The 20187-nt window shown below is 53.2% G+C and overlaps 1 protein-coding gene and 1 pseudogene across 2 annotated transcripts in view; one reads left to right on the top strand and one right to left on the bottom strand.

Annotated features, from left to right (window-relative positions):
- Positions 1-20187, top strand: part of CHST11 (carbohydrate sulfotransferase 11) — a 203667-nt gene that overhangs the window by 81878 nt on the left and 101602 nt on the right. For both annotated transcript variants that reach the window (XM_036456946.2, XM_036456945.2), the window contains exon 2: positions 16942-17027. In XM_036456946.2, coding sequence (XP_036312839.1) covers positions 16942-17027 — 86 coding nt within the window. The remainder of the gene's footprint in view (positions 1-16941; positions 17028-20187) is intronic.
- Positions 6249-7969, bottom strand: LOC118728403 (annotated as a pseudogene).

The following is a 20187-nucleotide window of genomic DNA, read 5'->3' as shown; positions in this document are numbered from 1 at the left end:
GGACGGAAGGGTCAAGGGCACAGACCTCAGTTACAGGCTCGAACCCCAGCGCAGGGCAGGGTGTGAGCCAGAGGCAACCCATCAGTGTGCTGCTTTCACGTTGATGCTTCTGTCTCTCCCCTTTCCTTCCACACTCTCTTAAAAAAAATCAATGGAAACATATCCCCTGGTGAGGATTAACAAGAACAACAGCAAAAAGCCACTCTGACCATTGTTTTCCTTTTTACACCGAGTATATATATTGACACAGCCGAGAGCCTGAGCCTCGTGGTCGTTTGAATTCCTCGGCTTTCACTTCAACCCCTTTCCCTGCCTTCCCGTTGTTCCCTGCAACCACACCGTCACGCTCTGAGTGGCTCCTGGGCTGTGATTCACTAAGGACGCCCCTACGTGAACTGTGATGTATGGGATGCTTCCTCTCATCTCGGACACCGAGAATGTTTACGGTTTTGGGCCATTGAAAGGGAAGTATTTTATAGTCACCGTCTCTGTGCATACATCTTTCAGCGTCTGTTCAAACCCCGCCTGGGCGTAATCTCCCAGGAGGGGAGCCGCTGGAGGGGAAGGCGGTAAACATCTTCCCGGCGCCAGCCATGCAGTGCGTGTGGGGATATTTTAACACTCCGTGTTCTCGCTGAAACCGGTTTGGCTCAATGGATAGAGCGTCAGCCTGCGGACTCAAGGGTCTCAGGTTCGATTCCGGTCAAGGGCATGTAACTTGGTTGTGGGCACGTAACTTGGTTGCGGGCACATCCCCAGTGAGGGGTGTGCAGGAGGCGGCTGGTCGATGTTCCTCTCTCATCGATGTTTCTAACTCTCTATCTCTCTCCCTTCCTCTCTGTAAAATATATATATATATTTTTTTTAAAAATTCCAGGGAAACGGGGGTGGGGGATGGGAAGTGTGAAATTCTCCAGGGGGAAGGGCAGGTACATGAAAAGTGAGTGCCCAGCACCCATAGTCACTCATTTAAAGTGTGTGGAATGTAATTAACAGGATCTGGACTGCCGGGGCTGTCTCTCTCGTTTTATGTAAGTGAACATAAAACGTAATTTATAAGGGCTTTCCTAGGTTAACTGCCAATTCCAGTTCCTTGAACTGTTTTTCCACAGGGTCTTAGGTTTCTCAACAATAAAATCCGTCTGCCCCGTCCGGGTGTTCAGGGCAGAATTTGCGCTGAGGTTGGGGGGTGGAGGCGGGATCTCTTTTCACCCCAGACACTCAGACCCTCTGCCCTCAGACTGGGCTGAAGGCGCCAATTCCTGTTAATTCTCCGTTAATGAGAGCGTTTTTATGTCCCCGAGGTGACAGGTGTGTATGGAAAAGACTTCTGAAAAGACGAAAGCTGCAAATCATGGGAACCTTACTCTTCAATTTATAAATGTAGTAAAATGCTAACCATTCCATTTAGGGTAACTGTTGTAAACAATTTTACTTTTATTTTTCAATTATAGTTGATGTACACATTAGTTTCAGGTGTACAACACAGTGATTAGACATTTATATACCTTACTAGAGGCCCAGTGCATGAAATTCCCCCCTCAGCCCAACCTTCACCCTCTCTGATCCAGGACTCTTCAGAGGATGTGTCACTGCAGGTTTATCCTGGGGATTGGGCCTAAACCTGCAGTCGGACATCCCTTTTACAATCTGGGACCACTGGCTCCTAACAGCTCACCTGCCTGCCTGCCTGATTGTCCCTAATTGTCCCCCTCTGCCAGCCTGGTCGCCCCTCACTGCCCGCCCCCCCCCCCCCCCCCTATACACACACAAACCTGGTCACTGCATGCAGCCTGTTCAGTCATCCATTCGGTTGCAGTGGTTGTTTAGACATTTATGTATATAGATGAGGTGATCACCCCAGTAAATCTTGCATCCATGTGATACCACTCAGAGTTCTTACAATATTTTTTTACTGTATTCTCCATAGGATAGTATTTGGTTCATATTTGGTCCTTTAATAAACTTAACTTTCTTTAACATTTTTAATTGCATTAAAAAATTTAGTATATTGCACTAGCTGGTTTGTTCAGTGTAACCAGCATTGGCTGGCAGACTGAAGGGTCATGGGTTCAATTCCAGTCAAAGGCATGCATCTCTGTTGCAGGCTCAACCCTGTTCCTCCACCCCCACCCCCGCCCCTGCCCCAGTTGGGATGCGTGCAAGAGGCATTTAATCGATGTGTCTCTCTCATGTTGATGTTTTTCTCTCTGTCTCTCTCCTTCTCCCTTCCTCCCTCTCTAAAAGTCAATGGGAAAAATATCCTCAGGTGAGAATTAACAAAAATTTTTTTTAATTTAGTATATAATATTAATATCCTTTCTTTAGTACTTCAGTTGTCTGATTGACAAAGAAATACATAATGTCCATCTAATACCTAAAATTTAGAAATACAGTGTCTCTTAAGTTTCTTCAATGCTCCAACATTACATGTAAACTTAGAAGATTTCAACTTAAAATCGGGAGGCAAATAAATTAATTAAATCTTTCATTTTGTTTATTGCAAGGTAGACCTACTCAAATAGGTCTAAATAGCCTTAAAATATAGTCATCTGAAGGATTTTCTTCTTAAACATTTCTGTACTTATTCTTCTAAATAGCCTCATTGAGACACAAAATTCACCTATTTTAAGTGTGGAACTGAATGAATTTCAGTATGTGTGCGGAGTTGTACAGCCATCGCCACGACCTAAGTTTAGAACATTTCCATCGCTTTAAAAAGAAGCTTTGTGTCTATTTACCGTCACTCGCCATCCCAACCCCAGCTAGGCCTTAGGCAACCCCCAGCCTGCTTTCTGGCTGTATATTGGCCTGTTTGGGACATTTTCCGTATTTACCTTGAAATCGTGCTGGGTTGGTGTTTTTAAGAAAACAATGTTGCCATTTCAAACGATTTTGGGGTCCCCAGCAGTTTTGGGTGCCTGCCTCAGTGGCCTGACGTTGATGAGCTGATCCCTAGCGAGGTCTGCACAGCGAGGTGCATGGTGGTGGGTGGCATTCATGCCAACAGGGAAGCCAGGGGGGGAGACCCTGTAGGGTTGGAAGCCATGAGTTCTGATGATCAGTAATCCATGTACTCAGCGCACAAACCACCCCCAGATTGAACAGACACTTTTGTCCTTGACTCTTTCAAGGTATCTCCGTCAGGGTTTAAAAAAATATATATTTTATTGATTTTTTACAGAGAGGAAGGGAGAGAGCCAGAGAGCCAGAAACGTCGATGAGAGAGAACCATCGACCAGCTGCCTCTTGCACACCCCACCGTGGATGTGCCCGCAACCAATGTACATGCCCCTGACCGGAATTGAACCCGGGACCCTTCAGTCCGCAGACTGACGCTCTACCACTGAGCCAAACCAGCTTCGGCCGTCAGGGGTTTTTAAACAGGGTGTCACCGCCCATGGGTGGGCTGCGAAATCCATTTAAGGAATTGTGACTAGTATTTAAAAAAAGAAGCAAACAGAAAATGTCCATGTCAGTCCACCGCATCTGGTCAAGATAAGAGCTGTTTCAGTGGACACGTATGAGTATGGGCAAACTGGGTGCAGAGGAGAGAGGGATAGGAGTCGGGGGCTTCGGCTCTGCTTCTAACCAGCTGTGACTTTGAACGAATCCCTTAAGCTCCTGGATGCCCACCTTCCACCTATAGCCTGGTGCAGGGGATACAGTGAGTTCCACTGGACTGGGATTCCTTAACTGCGAATGCCTGGCACCTGCCCCCGACCCCCTCCATTGCTCTCCCTTCACCTCTCCATCTCTCTCAGGGGGTGGACTGCAAACCTACTGGCCAGAAAGACCATTTTTTCAGGTTTGCATCCCGCCATTCTTCTTGCTTAATCAGAACCATTTCTGAGTGTACTTTCCTTCAATCATATGTAATTGTGCCTTGGTATCCACACGGGATTGGTTCTGGGACACCCCCTGCCCCGAAGTACCGAAATCCTCAGATGCTCAAGTGCCTTACATCAAACGGTGTAGCGCAGTGCGGCTCACCTTCTCTGCTTGGGTGAGAGGCATCGGACCCGATTGTCTCTCCAGACCCTTCCTGGCCGAGGTGCACCTGATTCTGCCCTCACCTGTCTTGAGGGGCAGCTGGTTGGCACTTGAGCAGGGACCCTGTGCTTTTTGGAAGTAGGCACCATCTTCTCTGCTCCAGGCATGTTCTTTTGCAGATGGGCTAGATCCGTGGTCGGCAAACTGCGGCTCTCGAGCCACACGCGGCTCTTTGGCCCCTTGCGTGTGGCTCTTCCACAAAATACCACGGCCTGGGCGAGTCTGTTTAGAAGAAGTGGCGTTCGAAGAAATTTAAGTTTAAAAATGTGGCTCTCAAAAGAAATCGCAGTCGTTGTCCTGTTGATATTTGGCTCTGCTGACGAAGGAGTTTGCCGACCGCTGGGCTAGAATCATGCAGAAGAGGAAGTGCATTGACGGCAGAGGCCCTGGTTTTGGTATGATTTGTATGTATATTTGGTGGCCCGGTCTCCTGGCAGGTACATGCTGTGATGCAGACAATGAGTGTATCTTCAAAGCTGAGTATCAGGGTCCCGCCCCCATGGCAGGCTTCTGTGGCAGTGAATTGCCTGCCTTTTAGATGAAGCCGTGTCTTTTCTCTTCCCGAGTTATACCAAGTGCATTTATCTAGTTCGCAGGTTTATTCCCTTGGCCTTCCTCTGCCGAAAGTTTAATTTGCTTTTTCTACAACCACCTGCCGGGCTGGGCATCAGGAGCGCTGAGGAGCTCGCAGTAGGAGGAGAGACTGACATGGAATGCAGCTATAATTAGGCTCAGATTATTCCCAAATGAAAAGAAACCTCGAATCCCCCCGTATTCTTTAGCCGTTGCTTCCGGGGGCTCCAATAAGGAGAACTGACCCGGTTTTGAATGGCTCTGGGCTGTCCCTGCTCGGGGATCGTGAGTGAGAAGGAATAGGAAGCTAGAAAATTGCAGTTGGATCGTGGTGTTAATGAAAGCGTAGGGTGAACCTGCCCCCCACCTCAGTGCTTTGGGGCTCCTGATGTGTGAATGTCCCTGAAGCACCCAGAGGCCCGGGTTAGCGGGAGAATGCTGGGTCAGCCTTCAGCACGGCCGGTTTGCTTGGCCTCTTCCAGGCCTGGACAGTTCTAAGCTGCAAACTTGGCTCATTTCAGAGCGGTGGGGGAAAGCGTGCAGGGCTTGGATCCCAGCTCTGCCGCTTACAAGCTGTATCATTGGGGAAATGTTTCCACCTCTCCGAGCCTCAGTTTCCTGGTCTTTAAAATGGGCGTGATGCCGAAACCGGTTTGGCTCAGTGGATAGAGTGTCGGCCTGCGGACAGAAGGGTCCCGGGTTCGATTCCTGTCAAGGGCATGTACCTTGGTTGCGGGCACATCCTCAGTGGGGGGTGTGCAAGAGGCAGCTAATCGATGATTCTCTCTCATCGATGTTTCTAACTATCTCCCTTCCTCTCTGTAAAAAAAAAAAAAAATCAATAAAATATGTTTAAAAAAATAAAACAATAAAATGGGCGTAATGCCACCTACTTCCAGGTGGTTGTGAGGAATAGAGGAGAGACAAGAATAAGGATGAATATTTTTTTGTTGTTGTTTCATTTTCCTTTATTTATTATTATTATTTTTTTAAAGCCCCTAAGTTCTATGGCTTCCAGGAAGCATCAGAGAAACAGAAGTGCCATTTCTGTACACTTTGTAAAGCAACACCTAGATGCACACACCTCCGCCAATGCTCCAGCGGCTCCGCCCGCCTGGCTGTGACTGCCTGGCCTCTGCCGCACTTGCGGGCTGAGACGGGCTTTAAGGCGCCGATTCCTGCGGCTCAGTGGCACTGAGCACAGACACAAGAAGCCCTCACGCCGGGCACGGCCCTGGCCTAAGTGGCTGCACAGTTGGCTGCCTGGGCTCCAGGAGAGGTGCAGCAGGACGCCTGTGGCCACACCGTCCGAGCTGTGGTGCAGCCCTTTGGTTGGGGTGCCGCTCCCACCGCGCCTTCCCCTTTGGTTTGGGGAGGGCGGGGGGGGGGGGGCTCACCCCTGGCAGCAGTGCCCCACAGCGCCCCCTCGAGAAAATGGCCTTTGGATAGAGGGAGACGAGCTAGACTTTATGACACTGATGGGGCGGGCAAGCTGGACGGTGCGGCAGCCGGGGCCTCCAGGCCACACCTCTCACTTCAGCAGACATGGCGAAGGGGTGCAGGGCGGCCGGCCGTGTGGGCTCTTTCCTTGTTTTAAATAGGAGTGCTCTTGGAAGGGAGGACTAGACACAAGTGCAGACATTTCGGTCCGTGTCCTGGCTGTGGGCCGGCCAGACGAGCTCCTCCGGGAGCTGCCACCAGGGCCACTTGTGCCTCTGCAGTGATTTCCTCTTTCTCCTCCTGAAGAAACAGCAGCACTCGGAGCCATCCGCCACCTCTGCCTCTGCGGGCGCTGTGATGGGGGCGTTGGAGTGACCGGCAGGTGGGATCGCCAGCATTCAGCTCCCCATTGGTGGAATGCAGTGCCTGGTTTTTGCTGTACGGCTGGGCTTTCTCCTTAGGCTGAGTTTGCCCAGGCAGGTGGGTGTGAACTGTGCCAATGGGCGTAGGCAGGGGCTTCCCTGCCCAGTCGTACTCGTAGTCAAACACAAAGCCGCTGCGGTCGGAGAGGCCTGTGAAGAGCTTGCTTGCGCAGGGAGTCGTAGCCGGGCTTCTCGAAGAAGTCCAGGCGCCGCACGTAACGCAGGCATGTGGCCATCTCCTCTGGGTGGCTCCCGCAGAGCGCCTCAGTAGGCGTGGCCCGCTTGGGGTCCCCGATCTTCTGGGGTCCCTGATCTCCTTGAGCGTGTCCACCTTGAGCCCCTGCCAGGGCAGACTGCCACGCAGGAAGTACACGGACATGTGGCCTAGCGCCTCCAGATCGTCACGGCGGCTCTGCTCCTTACCCAGGTGTGTACTGATGCTCATGCAGCGCGCCGGGCCCGTCAGGCTTCTGTGCTCGCGGCAGGGGATGTGCTTCTTGGTCTCGGGGTCGATGTACTCCTTGGCCGGGCCAACGTCGATGATGTGGATGGAGGGCATGCTGCTGCTTGCTGCCCGGCCGCCCCACCAGGAAGTTCTCGGGCTTCACGTTGCGGCAGAGGAGGCTCTTGGTGTGCACACGCTCCATGCGCATGATCAGCTGGATGGCGATCATGAGCCCAGTCTTGAGCGTGAATGTGCGGTCACTCCCACAGATCGAATAGGTCCTCCAGGCGGGGCCCGAGCAGCTCCAGCACCGTGGCGCTGCACTTCCCGCACGGGCCCAAGTAGTGGACCTGAGGGACACCCTCTGTGGAGCTGAGCTGCTGGTAGGAGCGGTATTCCAGGTGCAGCTGCAGTGCCCGCAACTTGACGGGCTCCCATTTGATAGCTACGTATTCATTTGTATAGAGATTTTTTTCCTAGCCGGAGCTCCCTGAAGTTGCCACAGCCTATCTTCTTCCCGACCCGGGAGTTGGGGCTCACCATCAGGACCCCCCAAACTGGTCCCCTCCCCCCCGTGTTCCGGACGCTGTGGCTGGTCCGGCCCCCGGCCTTGGACATTCCCCGGCCCTCCTCTGACTCCCCTTTCCCTCCTTTCTTGTCAAAATCCATGAGTTTGTGGTACCCTGGCCTCTCCACAGTGACTCTGCTGCTGTACAAATCCCGGGTCTATGGAGACCTGAGGTCACGGGCGGCTCTTTGGGGCCAGCACACCATGGCAACTGGCGGACTCCTGGCTAATGAGATGTGGGTACTTGGCGAGGGCCAGGGCGTGGAACTCATCTCGGTGGCCTCAAAGTTGCATGCAGGGGGAGGACACATTCTGCTGACGGGACCCGCCACCTCAAATCTTGTGACTCCCAGCTCTCGGCCTCCGCCGTGGCCCAGTGGCCGACCGGCCGAGCTGGGCGGCCCGGACTCCCTCGGCCACGCGACGCGGTCCCCCGCTACGGGCCCTGCTCTCGCAGCGTCACCGCGGACCTCACTGCAAGGATGAATATTTATCGAGTGCGTGTAGAGTTGTGTAAGGCACCTGGCAGTTCCACAAGAGTGCATCCGACGTGTTTTGATTTTACGTTTTTGCTTTAATGCCTTTGACTAAGAAGGCCCTTGGGGTAATTTTGAGGAAGTCTGGGAGGAAAGCGCATGCCAACTTCTTTGTTCTTTGGCTGTGAATGCGCGGTTTGACCTGATTCCCGTGGTTTGACCTGATTAGCAGGAAAAAAAAAATACCTTCCGTTAAACCCTCAGGTCACTTGACCTGTTGTTCTATTTTCATTCATTTGACACCAATGCGCTGAGTACCTGCTATGCACTAAGCCAGTGTTTCCCAAACTTCTGTCATGATGAGAATCACCTGGTGGAGCTGTTAAACTACAGATTCCTGAATCCCAACTAAGAAGTGCTAAACTAGAATTTTTGGGAACATATAGGTAAAATTGTATACTTAACTAGTGCTCTAAGACAGAGCATACAATCTTACTTATATGTTCCCAAAAAAATAGAATTTAGCACTTGTTAGTTGGGATTCAGGAATCTGTAGTTTAACAGCTCCACCAGGTGATTCTCATCATGAGAGAAGTTTGGGAAACACTGTAAGTCACATGTGTCAAACACAAGGCCCGCGGGCCAAATCCGTCCCACCAGACCTTGCAATGTGGCCCGCACCGCGCTGTCATCACTGCACTTTGCTGCGTTTCCATCACAATGACAGGTTATGACTGTTCAGTAAACCATTCGGCCCGCGATTTAGGCTGGATTTTAGATTTTGGCCCCTTCTCTGATTGAGTTCGACACCCCTACTAAGTGCTTAGGCAGAGGGCAGGTAGGGAGGGCCCACAAGGTAGGCCTGGGGGCTCAGCCGCTCAGGCAGAGAGAGGGAGGGTGAGCCAGCCTGGGAAAGGCTGGTCCTGCCCTCCCAGCTACCGCTGTGGGACCTTTGACCTTTGGCCATTCTGCCTCCTCTCCTCACTGGGCCCAGTTTTTGGTGTCCCCACTCCCACCCCCACTGCAAAAGGGCTTGTGCTTTGTGTTAATTGCTCATTCAAATCTGACTTTTCTCACATCTACTCCAGAAAAATAGAAATTAAAACCCACCAAATGTCTGGTACGAGAGTGCTTAGCTCCGTTTTATCCCCAGAAAAGCGAGGGGCTTAAGGGGAAGCTTTGAGCAAAGCTCTTCCAAGACAGTGAGAAAGCCGAGTTTAGCATTCCGCCGTTGTTGGCAGTTTGATCATGCCGCATCCCTTTGGCAAGAGATGCTTTAGTCTGGGCTACTAAACGCTTCTAAGCGTGTTCAGTCTTGATGCAGGGACGTTTTCTCCTCTGAAAATGAGCGGCGGTGGTCAGATGTGAGATAAAGACCCTCTGGATGCCAAACCTGAGTCCCGATTCTTTATTCTCTGCTGGGCAGGCGCACACAAGGAACGCTAAAACATGGGCCTATCCAGACAGGAGAGCATACCACATGCACACTGGGTTCAGAACGCCTCGGATTTCTTAAATAAAAGCAAATCTCCTGTTAACCAATGTCACCCCAATAAATTTAATTTTTTTTAAATGGGGGGGAGGAGACTAAATCTCCCAGAGGTACAGGTTCTTGAGCATTTGAAAACATTTCTTAACGTGTCGTAGTGTTTCTGAGGACTGCCTGACCTCTCTTTCCTGCTCAGCTTTGTGAGGGCCACGGAGGACCGGGCCGGTTCTGGGCCCGATCGATGGTGACATGAAGAACCCTTGGCGCTTCATCCCTCCCTCCCGCCCCTCCTGACCCCTCCCTGCACTCTCCTTTTTCTTCTTCTTCTGACTGTTCCTTCTAGAGGTTGAGGCAGAACAAAGAATTCAGGTTCCAGCCGTAGTGACTCAAAGGGAGACTCTCCCGTTGCATTTAAAAGGTGGTCCGGCCCTAGCTGGTTTGGCTCGGTGGGTAGAGCGTGAGCCTGCAGACCGAAGGGTCCTGGGTTCGATTCCGATCAAGGGCACGTTTTTCCCTGGCTCCTCCCCAGCCTGGCCACCCGCTCTGCCTTCTATAAGTTTTTTTGGGGGAAGGGAGTCCCTATAGTTATCTATTACTATTATGATTAGATGGCATTTTTTTTTTTTTTCCATATGAGAACCCTAGTCATTCTAACCAGGGTGCCAGCCTTTGGCTTCGGGTCATGGATTGTCAGCTGGGAAGACATGGAGGGCTCATCTGTTTCACAGCCAGGATGTGTCTTTCCTTTTACATCCTCTCCGAGCCCTACACTCTCTCTCCCTCCTTCCCCTGTTACTGCTTAACTGCTCTGCCCCTCACCCCCCACCCCACACCCCGGCCCCTCACACTCAGCTGCCCGCCCCCAGCGCTTCTCCAGGCTGAGTATCTGCATGTCTCCGGGGAGAGCCGCTGCTCTGTGCTTACGAATTAGGGATTTGTAGTTGGTCGAGGTTAGAGATCGCCTGGTTTTACCTCTTCGCCCGACCAAGGAGAAAGCTAAGGCCCGGGGAGACCTTGTCCCAGGCGAGGCCCTTAGCTCGGTGGCAGAGCCGGAGGCAGGATCCAGGCCTGTGACATGTCACGTGGGCAGTTTTGGGTGCCACGTGTCGGGCTGTTCTACGTTTTCATAGAATTCCCATCACCACCCTCGGGTACGGGCTTGATGACTGCATTCAGCGATTCGGACGTGGACTCGGTGTCCCAGGATGAGTTCATAGGGAAGCCAGGCTCCTGATCCAGCTCTGGTGCGTTCAGGCCTGCATCTTCTCATTTCAAAGGGCGCAGCCTGGTGACCCAGTTTGCCTGGGACTTTTCTGGTTTCAGCACTGAGAGTCCCCCCCCGTCCTGGGAATGTCCTCGGCGCCAGGCAAACCAGGACAGTCGGTCACTCTGGCTTCAGCAGGGTGACCTCCAGAGGGGGTGGGGAGAGCTGTGACGCAGACCGTGGTCCCACGGTTACAAAGCAGAGCGGCCTGTCCTTACAGAAGCGGCTCCCTCGGGGCAAGCTGGGTATGGCTCCCCCTCCTTCTAACCCGCTGAGCCTGACCGGGACACTGCCTACCTCCGCGCCCTGTGACAGATGGACTGGGCCACGCCGGGCGGCAGGAGTCTGTGCGTTTGGAGAAAACATCTCTGTAATTACAAGCGCCCCTCCGGACTCTCAGAGCGTGGGGAAGAGGAGGACCCGTGCCGGCTGTTAGGAAATCAGGCTTGGAAACGTCTGAAGTCAGCTGGGCGTCAGGGCTGTTTTGCCAGGGACACGGGTGGAGACCATTTGGACCTGGTGACTCAGTCCAGGCGACTTCACTTTGAATGCCAAGGGAAGTGAGAACACTGGATTTTGCTGTGGGAGTGCTTAGTGTAAAAGCATCAAGGCCACTGATTCTAGCCTGGCCAGCGTGGCTCAGTGGTTGAGCATTGACCTATGAACCAGGAGGTCACGTGTTCGATTCCCAGTCAGGGCACATGCCCGGGTTGTGGGCTCAATCCCCAGTGGGGGGTGTGCAGGAGGTAGCTGATCAATGATTCTCTCTCATCGTTGATGTTTCTCTCTCTCTCTCCCTCTCCCTTCCTCTCTGAAATCAATAAAAACATTTTTTTTTTTTTTAAAGAATTACTGATTTGAGAAACAGATAGGCCTAGGTTGGAATTTGCTTCTTTCTCTGCCATTTGCTGGCTCTGTCATTTTGGGCAACTTAATCTCTCGGAGCTTTTGTGCTCAAATGGGTACAGTCATCATCAGGAGTGGGGATAGGAGGGCAGAGGGGAAAAAAAAAAAATGAAGCATCAAAAATATTATATAAATAGCCCTGGCTGGTGTGGCTCAATTAATTGAGCATCATCCCATGCACGGAAAGGTTGCCGGTTCGATCCCCGTCAGGGCACATCCCCAAGGTCGGGGATGTGTACAGGAGGCAACCAATTAGTGTTTCTCTCTCAAATCAATATTTCTCTCTCACCCTCTCCCTTTCTCTCTCTCTAAAACTATCAAAAAAATGTTTTTTTTAATATATGTAAATAAACTGGGGATAAGGGATATTATTATTCATTATTTCCAACGGGATTTTTATGAGAATTAAAGGAAGCAATGTGAAGGAAAAAAAAGGGGGGGGGCTTAATTTTTAATTAACATTGTGTCAGACATCTCAGGCACAGGGTAAACTCTCAATCAATGTGTATTTGGTAAATTCTCAATCGGTGTGTATTTTTCACGATGATCATTATTAGCGATTGCTGCATTTTATAAGACCTGCGTTCCAGCCCTCAGAATCGGTTTTATGAAATGCATCAACGGCAAGTTCCCACCCAGAGTCCCACAGCATTTCCGCTCTGTGTCTGCAGACCTGCCTGAGCCGCGCAGCCGCTGCTCCTTTCTGCCCCGCAGCACGGGCAGGGTGGTGGGGAGCCGCCCCGAGGAGGAGTGGGCCCCCTCCCTCGTCTCCAGCCGACTTTCACTGGGAGCGAAGCATCCCCTTCCAACCAGTGTGCTCGTCACCATAGAGAGAAACAGACGCGAGGGGCTTCGTTTTAATTTTAGCTTCACTTCTGTGTTTGGAACACACACACAACTGTTCCTGGTCCCAAGAAATCGTACTGTAAACGGAGCTAATCAGATTCTCCCCAAAAACGGTCTTGAATTTCATGGAGTCGTGCTTCGAAAGGAGAAAGCAAGGGCTGCTGCGAAACAGAACCCGTGCTGGTGGGCGGACAGCGGGAGGCCACTGTCACACGTCCGCAGGGATTCCTTTGTCAGGGCTCTTGATCGTTAAACCTTCCATTTTCAGAGGGAAAAAAAGGACGGCCTCCTGATGCTGCTGGAACTTTCCTCCGCAGACTGACAGCTGGAAACAGGCTCCCCGCTGTGCATAAAGGAAGCCTTAAGTCCTAGACCATTCATAAACTTCTCTGAGTGCCTACTGTGTGCCACGTGCCAGAGAAACAGCGTGAATGAGATGCCCAGCACATAGTAGGTGCTTGATAAGAATTAGTCGGAGGATAAGTGAGCGTAGTCTCTGTGAGCTAATCGTTTGGCCACCCTCTCACTTCCTTTTGATGAATCCCGTCACGCTGGATTACATGTTAAATCTCCTGTCCTAGAAGTGGCCGGCCAACCAGGTCTTGGCTAGGAAGAAACTGTGGAGACCTGGTGGGTTGGGCACTTGACATTGGCCCGGCGTGGCACCTGAGAGCACAGGCTGCCTGTGCCAGCATCCTGTCTTCCCCTCTTACTGGTCTTGAGATCTAGGCACGTGACCTCGGTGGCTCAGTATTCCCATCAGTCGTGGGACCCGCGCCATAGGACTGTTGTGCCGGTGACACGTGTGACTTCTCGGTGTTCCCTGAACGCTCTCTGAACGGTCAATGCCACCGTCTGTGTGTATGGGTTGGTTGCTCAGTCTCCTCTGATGCCTATTTTTCCCTTAAGGTGACCAGATTGTCCTCGCGTTTGGTGGGACAGTCCAGATTCCTAACAATGTTTCCTGTGTCCCACGGCATTTTTAAAAAAAAGCCCCGATTTTTGGAAAGAATCTTTCCAATCTTTCCCGGGACGCAGGAAAAATTGTTAGAAATCTGGACTGCCCTGCCAAAAGTGGGACGATGTGGTCACCTTACCTAAGACACACACACACAGGATCCACAGACTCACGTCGAAAGTGTGTCACCGGCACCCCTCCCCGTGTCCCCCGGGCCCGCAGAGGTCCCGTCATTGGCTAGGAAGAGTCCGGAGTCAGGTTGGAGTCTCCGCTCGGCCACTTCCCCCCCCCACGTGGCCTTGATCTCGGTCAGGTTCCCGCCGTGTGGGAGGTGATCTGTGCCGTGCAGGTCCTCCCTCTGCTGGGCGAAGAAGGGTCACGCTCTCCCACGTGCCCGGCCCGCGGTGAGCAGCGCCCGTAAATGGCGGGATTGTGATCGTTCCCATAGGAGAGCACACAGGCGGCCCCTCTGGCTCCTGGGGAGCCAGGGCCGCTTCCCGCGGCGGCGCCTGGCGGGGTCCGGGCGGCCCCGGCGGCCTCGGGAAGGGGCCCGTGCTGCAGGCCCCACACGGTCAGAGCGCTGTAAAGGCCTTGTATTAGAAAAGTAAACCAATTAAATAATACTGCCCCCCGTAAAAGCTGGCTTTTAATGGATTGCGCGCCGGGGTTCTCTCCGTGGCGGCCAGCCCGTCTGCCGCTGCGGGCAGGGCTTCGTCTTGCACGGCGAGGGCGTCATTTTACAAGCGTTAGGGCTGTTTTTTTTTTTTTTTTTTTTTTTCCTCCTCCGAAGTGTTGCTATGTCACTGTGCAGCGAAGGGCAATGTGCATGCGTTTCACGGTGTACCTCGTTGTGGGTGGAAATGAAAAATGAAGTAGTAAATTAAAGAAAAACACAACATGGATTTCTTTTTCCCCCCTTCTTCTCGAGGCAACTGGGGAGGAACAAAGGGCCAGTGTTTCCCCATCCGCCTCCTGATCGCACCCTAACGGCCTTTATGTGTGGACAGTTGCTTGCCGATCGCCTCCTGTCCAGAGAGTCGGTCACCGTGGTGTGTTGGGGATCGCACCGCTGACTGCAGCCTGGGGGCCCCATCTGGCCCATCCTTTGTTTCTGTGAGATGGTGAAAAGAAAGCAACAGAAAAGTCGTCTTTCCTGACCTGTGCAAGCGAGATGGAATTCCGTGTCCATTCATTTCCACGTGGTCTGCGTGGCCCAGGGGAGAAAGGGCAGCAGGGACCAGATGGCACAAAGCCAGAGCATCGTCTGGCCCTTTGGAGAGACATTTGCTGACCTGGCCTTCCGAGGGAAGGGAGGAGAGAGAGAAGAGGCAGCTTGGAGTGTCCCCGAGTGGGTGGCATGCCCTCGGGGTTTCCCTGTGCCTTCAAGAGGCAGGTCCAAGGGGAACTGCATGAGGCGTGGGTTCACCTGGGGACCTTCCAGAAGGAATCGGCTCCTGGAGATGGCTCCCCTCGCCTCGTGGACCTCGGCTTGGCCTGTGTGGCTCTCCTGGCAGAGAATCCCAAGGCCAGCCTGAGGGCTGGTAACATCTCACCAGCTCCCTCCATGGCTCAAGAATGAAGTCCCCACGTCCCCTCAGGAGGAGTGATGTTTGTCATGTATTCTGGGCAAATCTAGTTTATGATCTCCAGTAGCTTCAGAAATTTCTAACACACACACTTCATTATTATTATTATTATTATTTTTAAATATATATATTTTATTGATTTTACACAGAGAGGAATTGAGAGGGTTAGAAACGTCGATGAGAAACATCGACCAGCTGCCTCTTGCACACCCCCCACTGGGGATGTGCCCAAAACCAAGGTACATGCCCTTGCCTGGAATCGAACCCGAGACCCTTCAGTCCGCAGGCTGACGCTCTTATCCACTGAGCCAAACCGGTTTCGGCTATTATTATTATTTTTTATTTATTTATTTATTTATTTATTTTTTGCTGCCACCCAGTTAAAACATTCTGCATATAGTAGTAACTCATTTAGTCCTCACACCCAACCCAGGGAGCCACGTCCTTCTGACGGGAACTCACGCGGTGAAAGATGGTGAGCTTTAGTTACGTTAACAGGCTTGGGAACTGTGCATGGGGAAGCTATTGTTCCAGGGGCTGGAATGTCTGACCGGACCCGGCCAGACTTGAGGAGACCCACAAGGGATTCGACCCCTGTGCCCCAGGAAGACAGCAGCGGCCAAGACAGGGCCTGAGCCATGGAGCTCCGGATGCAGATCCAGAGCCGCCGGTCCGCTGACGAAGGGATGAACCTGTTCCCCTGAATCCCAGACACTCCCCCGACATGTCCCTTCTCTTTGTAAAAGGGGTTGGCGGCTTGAGATGAGACGTAAGACGGTCTTTTAGGGTCCATCCCCCCCCCGCCCCCAGCCTCTCAGATCACCGGCAGCCTGAAGAAAGCTCCCATCGAGAAGCAACTTCCTGATTCTGGGAGTGACGGGCAGCACGTGTGCGGACTTTTCTGGTTTCCCTTGTCTCATCCCCATTTCACAGACCAAGGAACAGAAGCACAGAAAGGTTAGGCATCTTGCCTAAGGTCACACAGCTGGTGAGCGGGACAGCCAGGGTCCAAGCCCAGGCCGTCTGCTGCGGAGAATGTCCTGCCGCCGCTCTGTCGGAGTGGGATGTTTAGACTGTGACAGGACCTGCTTGGCTCCTTCCCATCGTGTCCCCACCCTGCCCGTGCACAAGAAAATCGCCTCCTGTGTGCGAGGAAGGCTCTTGTTCGTTCATTCATTTCCCTCCCTTTCTCCCTCCCTTCCTCCAACAAATGATTATCCAACGGCTAACTACGGGGGGCTGCACCGCGTGAGGGTGTTTGAGAACAAGAAGAACGAAGCCTGAAAGCATCGTTTCCCTTTAAACATCGTTCTCGACGTTGGGCTTCTGAGGAGTTCCCTTCATTCCCCTCTCTGGTCCATGGCCCGCGCCACCCGTGTCTGTCTGGGACGCGCTCCTCCTGTCCGCCTGCGGCCGGTATCCTCACAAAGAAGAACCTCATCTGCTAGAGGCTTTGGGGAGGCCAGGCCCCTGACTCATTCCGTGGGGGCTCAACCCTCTGCAAAGCTTCTGGGGGGCACGGCACTGCTCCGGGGACCCCATGCCTCGGGGACCAGGAGCTGGAGGTGCTGACGGACGGTTGAGGGAGGAGGCCGAGGTCGCCCAGGCTGGTGCTGGCACCACTCCCTGTCTCAGAAGCAGCTTCATTTCAGGGTGTGCGAGGCCCGTGTTGTTGTTGTCGTCGTGGTATCTGCTGGGAAGAGCTGCTGGCATGCTCTCTGCCCCGCCGGGGGTGGGGATGCCTGGATGGCGGGCAGGCAGGGCGGCCCCGGGGCCACGGAAGGTACAGCTGTGCTAGGGCCGCTTCTCTGTCTGCCCTCCCAACTGCTGCTTCTCCCCTCCCCCTGCCTCTGCCTCTGTGAGACCACACGCGTGTGCTGCTCGTTTCTGATGAGCCCCCGCTTTCTCTCCTCAGTCATGCGGAGGAACCCCTTCGGCGTGGACATCTGCTGCCGGAAGGGGTCGCGGAGCCCCCTGCAGGAGCTCTACAACCCGACCCAGGTAAGCCCACGAGCTTCCTTGTTGTCTCCGTGCATCGATTTTGGGGGAGCGGCGGGGGGAGACGGGGCGATGAAAAACTCCGAAATTCTATGCCGTGGGCATTTGAAACTTCTTGCACTGCCTGGCGTTATACCTCCAGTGCTTGCTTTCTGGGTCACCCTTTCTCCGCACGATGGGTTCGGGTTAGATACTTCCGTGGGGTCCTGCTGGAGCGAGCCCCCGAGATCCACATGGTTCAGTGGCAGAGCTGGCGGGCTGTGCCGCCTCCCCTGTGGCACCCCCAAAGGAGGTGAAGGCAATCGTGAAAGCCCCAAGAGTCCCACCTCACCGCGCCCTCTGGGCAGGACGCCCGGTGCAGGGGACTTTTGCTAAGTGACTGTCACGGTGTACATCGGGCTTGATTATGAAAAGAGCTCCTCTGAGCAAACATCCGCTCCAGCCGCGGGAAAGTGCTCTTCGCGGCGATCGTGGGCCTCGATGAGGAGGCTCCGAGGCTGGTCCTTTTGTGGGAACGTTCACTAGCACGTGACCTTGACGCTGAGAACCGGTGAGTGAACCACCCGCGGCCCGTCCGCTGACCTGCGATCGCTGTTAGGAAAGGGGAAAAAGAGTTACTGCTTTGGCCACCGTCTCTGAGCTTTATTTCATACCAAATTCTTTACGTAGTGTGTCTGCGGACCAAGTGGCTTGGTGGAGGCCAACACTGCGTGGTCCTCCAAGGTCCTGGGCTCCCAGAAGCTTTGCAGAGGGTTGAGCCTGCGGACGTACAGATCCCTGTCTCTTCCCTGTCAATCACCGGCACTTCCTGCTGGACCAGGGGGCTCCGGAGGCTGCTCATCTCCAGTGGCCCAGCCTAGTCGATGCGAGCCTCCGTCAGCTCCGCCCTCCCCCTCGGAGCTCGGTGTGACTGGGCCAGGGAGGGTAGGCCCGTGGTCGGCAAACTGCGGCTCGCGAGCCACATGCGGCTCTTGGGCCCCTTGAGTGTGACCCTACCACAAAATGCAACGGCCTGGGCGAGTCTAGTTTGAAGAAGTGACGTTAGAAGAAGTTTAAGTTTAAAAAATGTGGCTCTCCAAAGAAATTTCAATCGTCGTGCTGTTGCTATTTGGCTCTGTTGACTAATGAGTTTGCCGGCCACTGGGCTAGGCCACTGCAACTGTTCTGAAGTAGATGTCCCTCTGGAGAGGAAGTCTGCAGCTGTGGTGTAGAGGGCCGCCTGAGAAGGCACATGGACATTCTTTAAATTGTCAGCTGAGCCCGAGGCACTGGCAGAGTATCTTTGTACAGGTGTGAGCAGGGGCGGGTCTAGATATGTAAATCCAGTAATGCTAGGGCCTTTATTTTATTTGACCCTATAAAATAAACCTGCTGCGTGGATCGGTCTGCTTGCTGCCTCTCCATCAGAGAAGATGGCCCCCACCTAGCGCCCAGCTTGATGAATCTATTTCTGCCTCCTTGTCTCTTTCTGTTTTCAATATTTCTTAATCCCCAGCTCCTCCATTCAGGAACCTGTCGTTTTCAGACAGAAATCAGAGAAACAGCACCTCCAGCACCCAGCCCTAACGCAGGGTCTGTAGCAGATGCCCCCACATGTCTGTGATGGAAAAATGAAGGTCCAGGTTCAAGTTCCTACCTCACCGCCACCAGGTGCGGCAACCTTGGATGCACAATGAGCGCTCCTTTAGGCTCATTTTCCCCGTCTCCCTGGGACGGCGGGACGGAGAGGTAACTCTGATGTGTCAGAGGCTGTTGTAACTATGATTCATCAGTACCATGGTCATGAGGATGGATTCAGTGTTGGAAGTCTTGACTTTAGCGTCAGACCGGGTTCAAAGAATGGTTTCCTCACTCATAAGCTATGTGAATGTGGACAAGACACGTAACCCCTCTGAGGCCGCTTTCCTGCATTTATATCATGGTCCTCAAAATACCACCGTGCCCGGCTGGTGTGACTCAGTGGTTGAGCATCAACCTATGAACCAGGAGGTCACAGTTTGATTCCTGATCAGGGCACATGGCTGGATCCCGAGTGTGGGAATGTGTAGGAGGCAGCTGACCATTGATTCTCTCTCACCATTGATGTTTCTCTCGCTCTCTCGCTCTCTCCTTCTCCCTTCTTCTTTGAAATCAATAAAAATAGTATTAAAAACAAAAAATGCCGGCCTTACAGGCTTACATGAGAAGATGTGCCTTCCTCAGAGCCTCTTATGGAGTTTGTTCATCCCCAGATTTATTCACTCCTTCACTCCTTCACCTGCTGTTATTACAAGCACCCGCTCCGGGCAGCTCCGTGCCAGGCGCCGGGCACAGAAGGGTGAGCCGTGCGTGTGGTGAGCCTTCCACATCCGGTTCCATCCCAGGATGGACCGGCGTGAGATGCCGGGCAAGTAAACCAATCAGAGGCGAGAGAACCCTCCTGGGTAGAGTCCGTCTCTCACGTCGGTGGAGTGGGAATGTCGTGTGGGTAAGATGCTCACGCAGCAGCCGTGGCCCTGGACCTGGGCGGGAAGATGGGGCTGGAGAGGCAGGCGGCTCAGGGAGCAGCTGTGAGGGCAGAGGAGGGTGAGTCACTGCCCTCCACCGAGAATGCCAAGGGCGCGCTGTCTGGCCCCCGTCGCCGGTAACCGGGGACGTGTCCCTGCAGGAAGATGGCCCCACTTCCTCGGGATGTTGTCCCGGGATGTTTTTCCTCGGGCTGGTTTCCTTTACAAGCTGCAATTACGTGCCATTCCCACACTAGGCCAGTCCATGGCGCTCCTGGGAGAAACCGTGGGTGCCCCTTTGGGCTGCCCGGGGGCGTTGAGGAAGAGAAGCGAGCCAGCGTTCCTGCTGAGTTCCGTTAGATTTTGTGTCCATGAGGCACTTGCCGCTTTGCACCTGATCAGGCCTGGCTGCTGGTTTCTCGCGTTTTTCTTCGTTGGCGTTGCTCAGCCTGGACTGATGTTACCACAGGAGCAGAGGACAACCCCCTCAATTGCTAGAAACCAAACTGCTCCCGGAGACCCGGGTCCCCCTTTCGATGCTGATTGGTTCTTTGCGTTGGACAGAGGGTGGTGAAAAGAGGAACCGTTTATTTCAGACGATAAGAAACCAGCATTACGCAAGAAGGCGCCGTCTTGTTCCTGTGTCCTGAGCCCTAGGCCAGATGCTTATGAGCATT

The sequence above is a fragment of the Pipistrellus kuhlii genome, unplaced genomic scaffold (assembly GCF_014108245.1).
Source record: "Pipistrellus kuhlii isolate mPipKuh1 unplaced genomic scaffold, mPipKuh1.p scaffold_m20_p_3, whole genome shotgun sequence".
Taxonomy (NCBI): Eukaryota; Metazoa; Chordata; class Mammalia; order Chiroptera; family Vespertilionidae; genus Pipistrellus; species Pipistrellus kuhlii.
The sequence above is the reverse complement of the archived record's forward strand: the minus strand, read 5'-3'. Positions and strand labels throughout refer to the sequence as shown.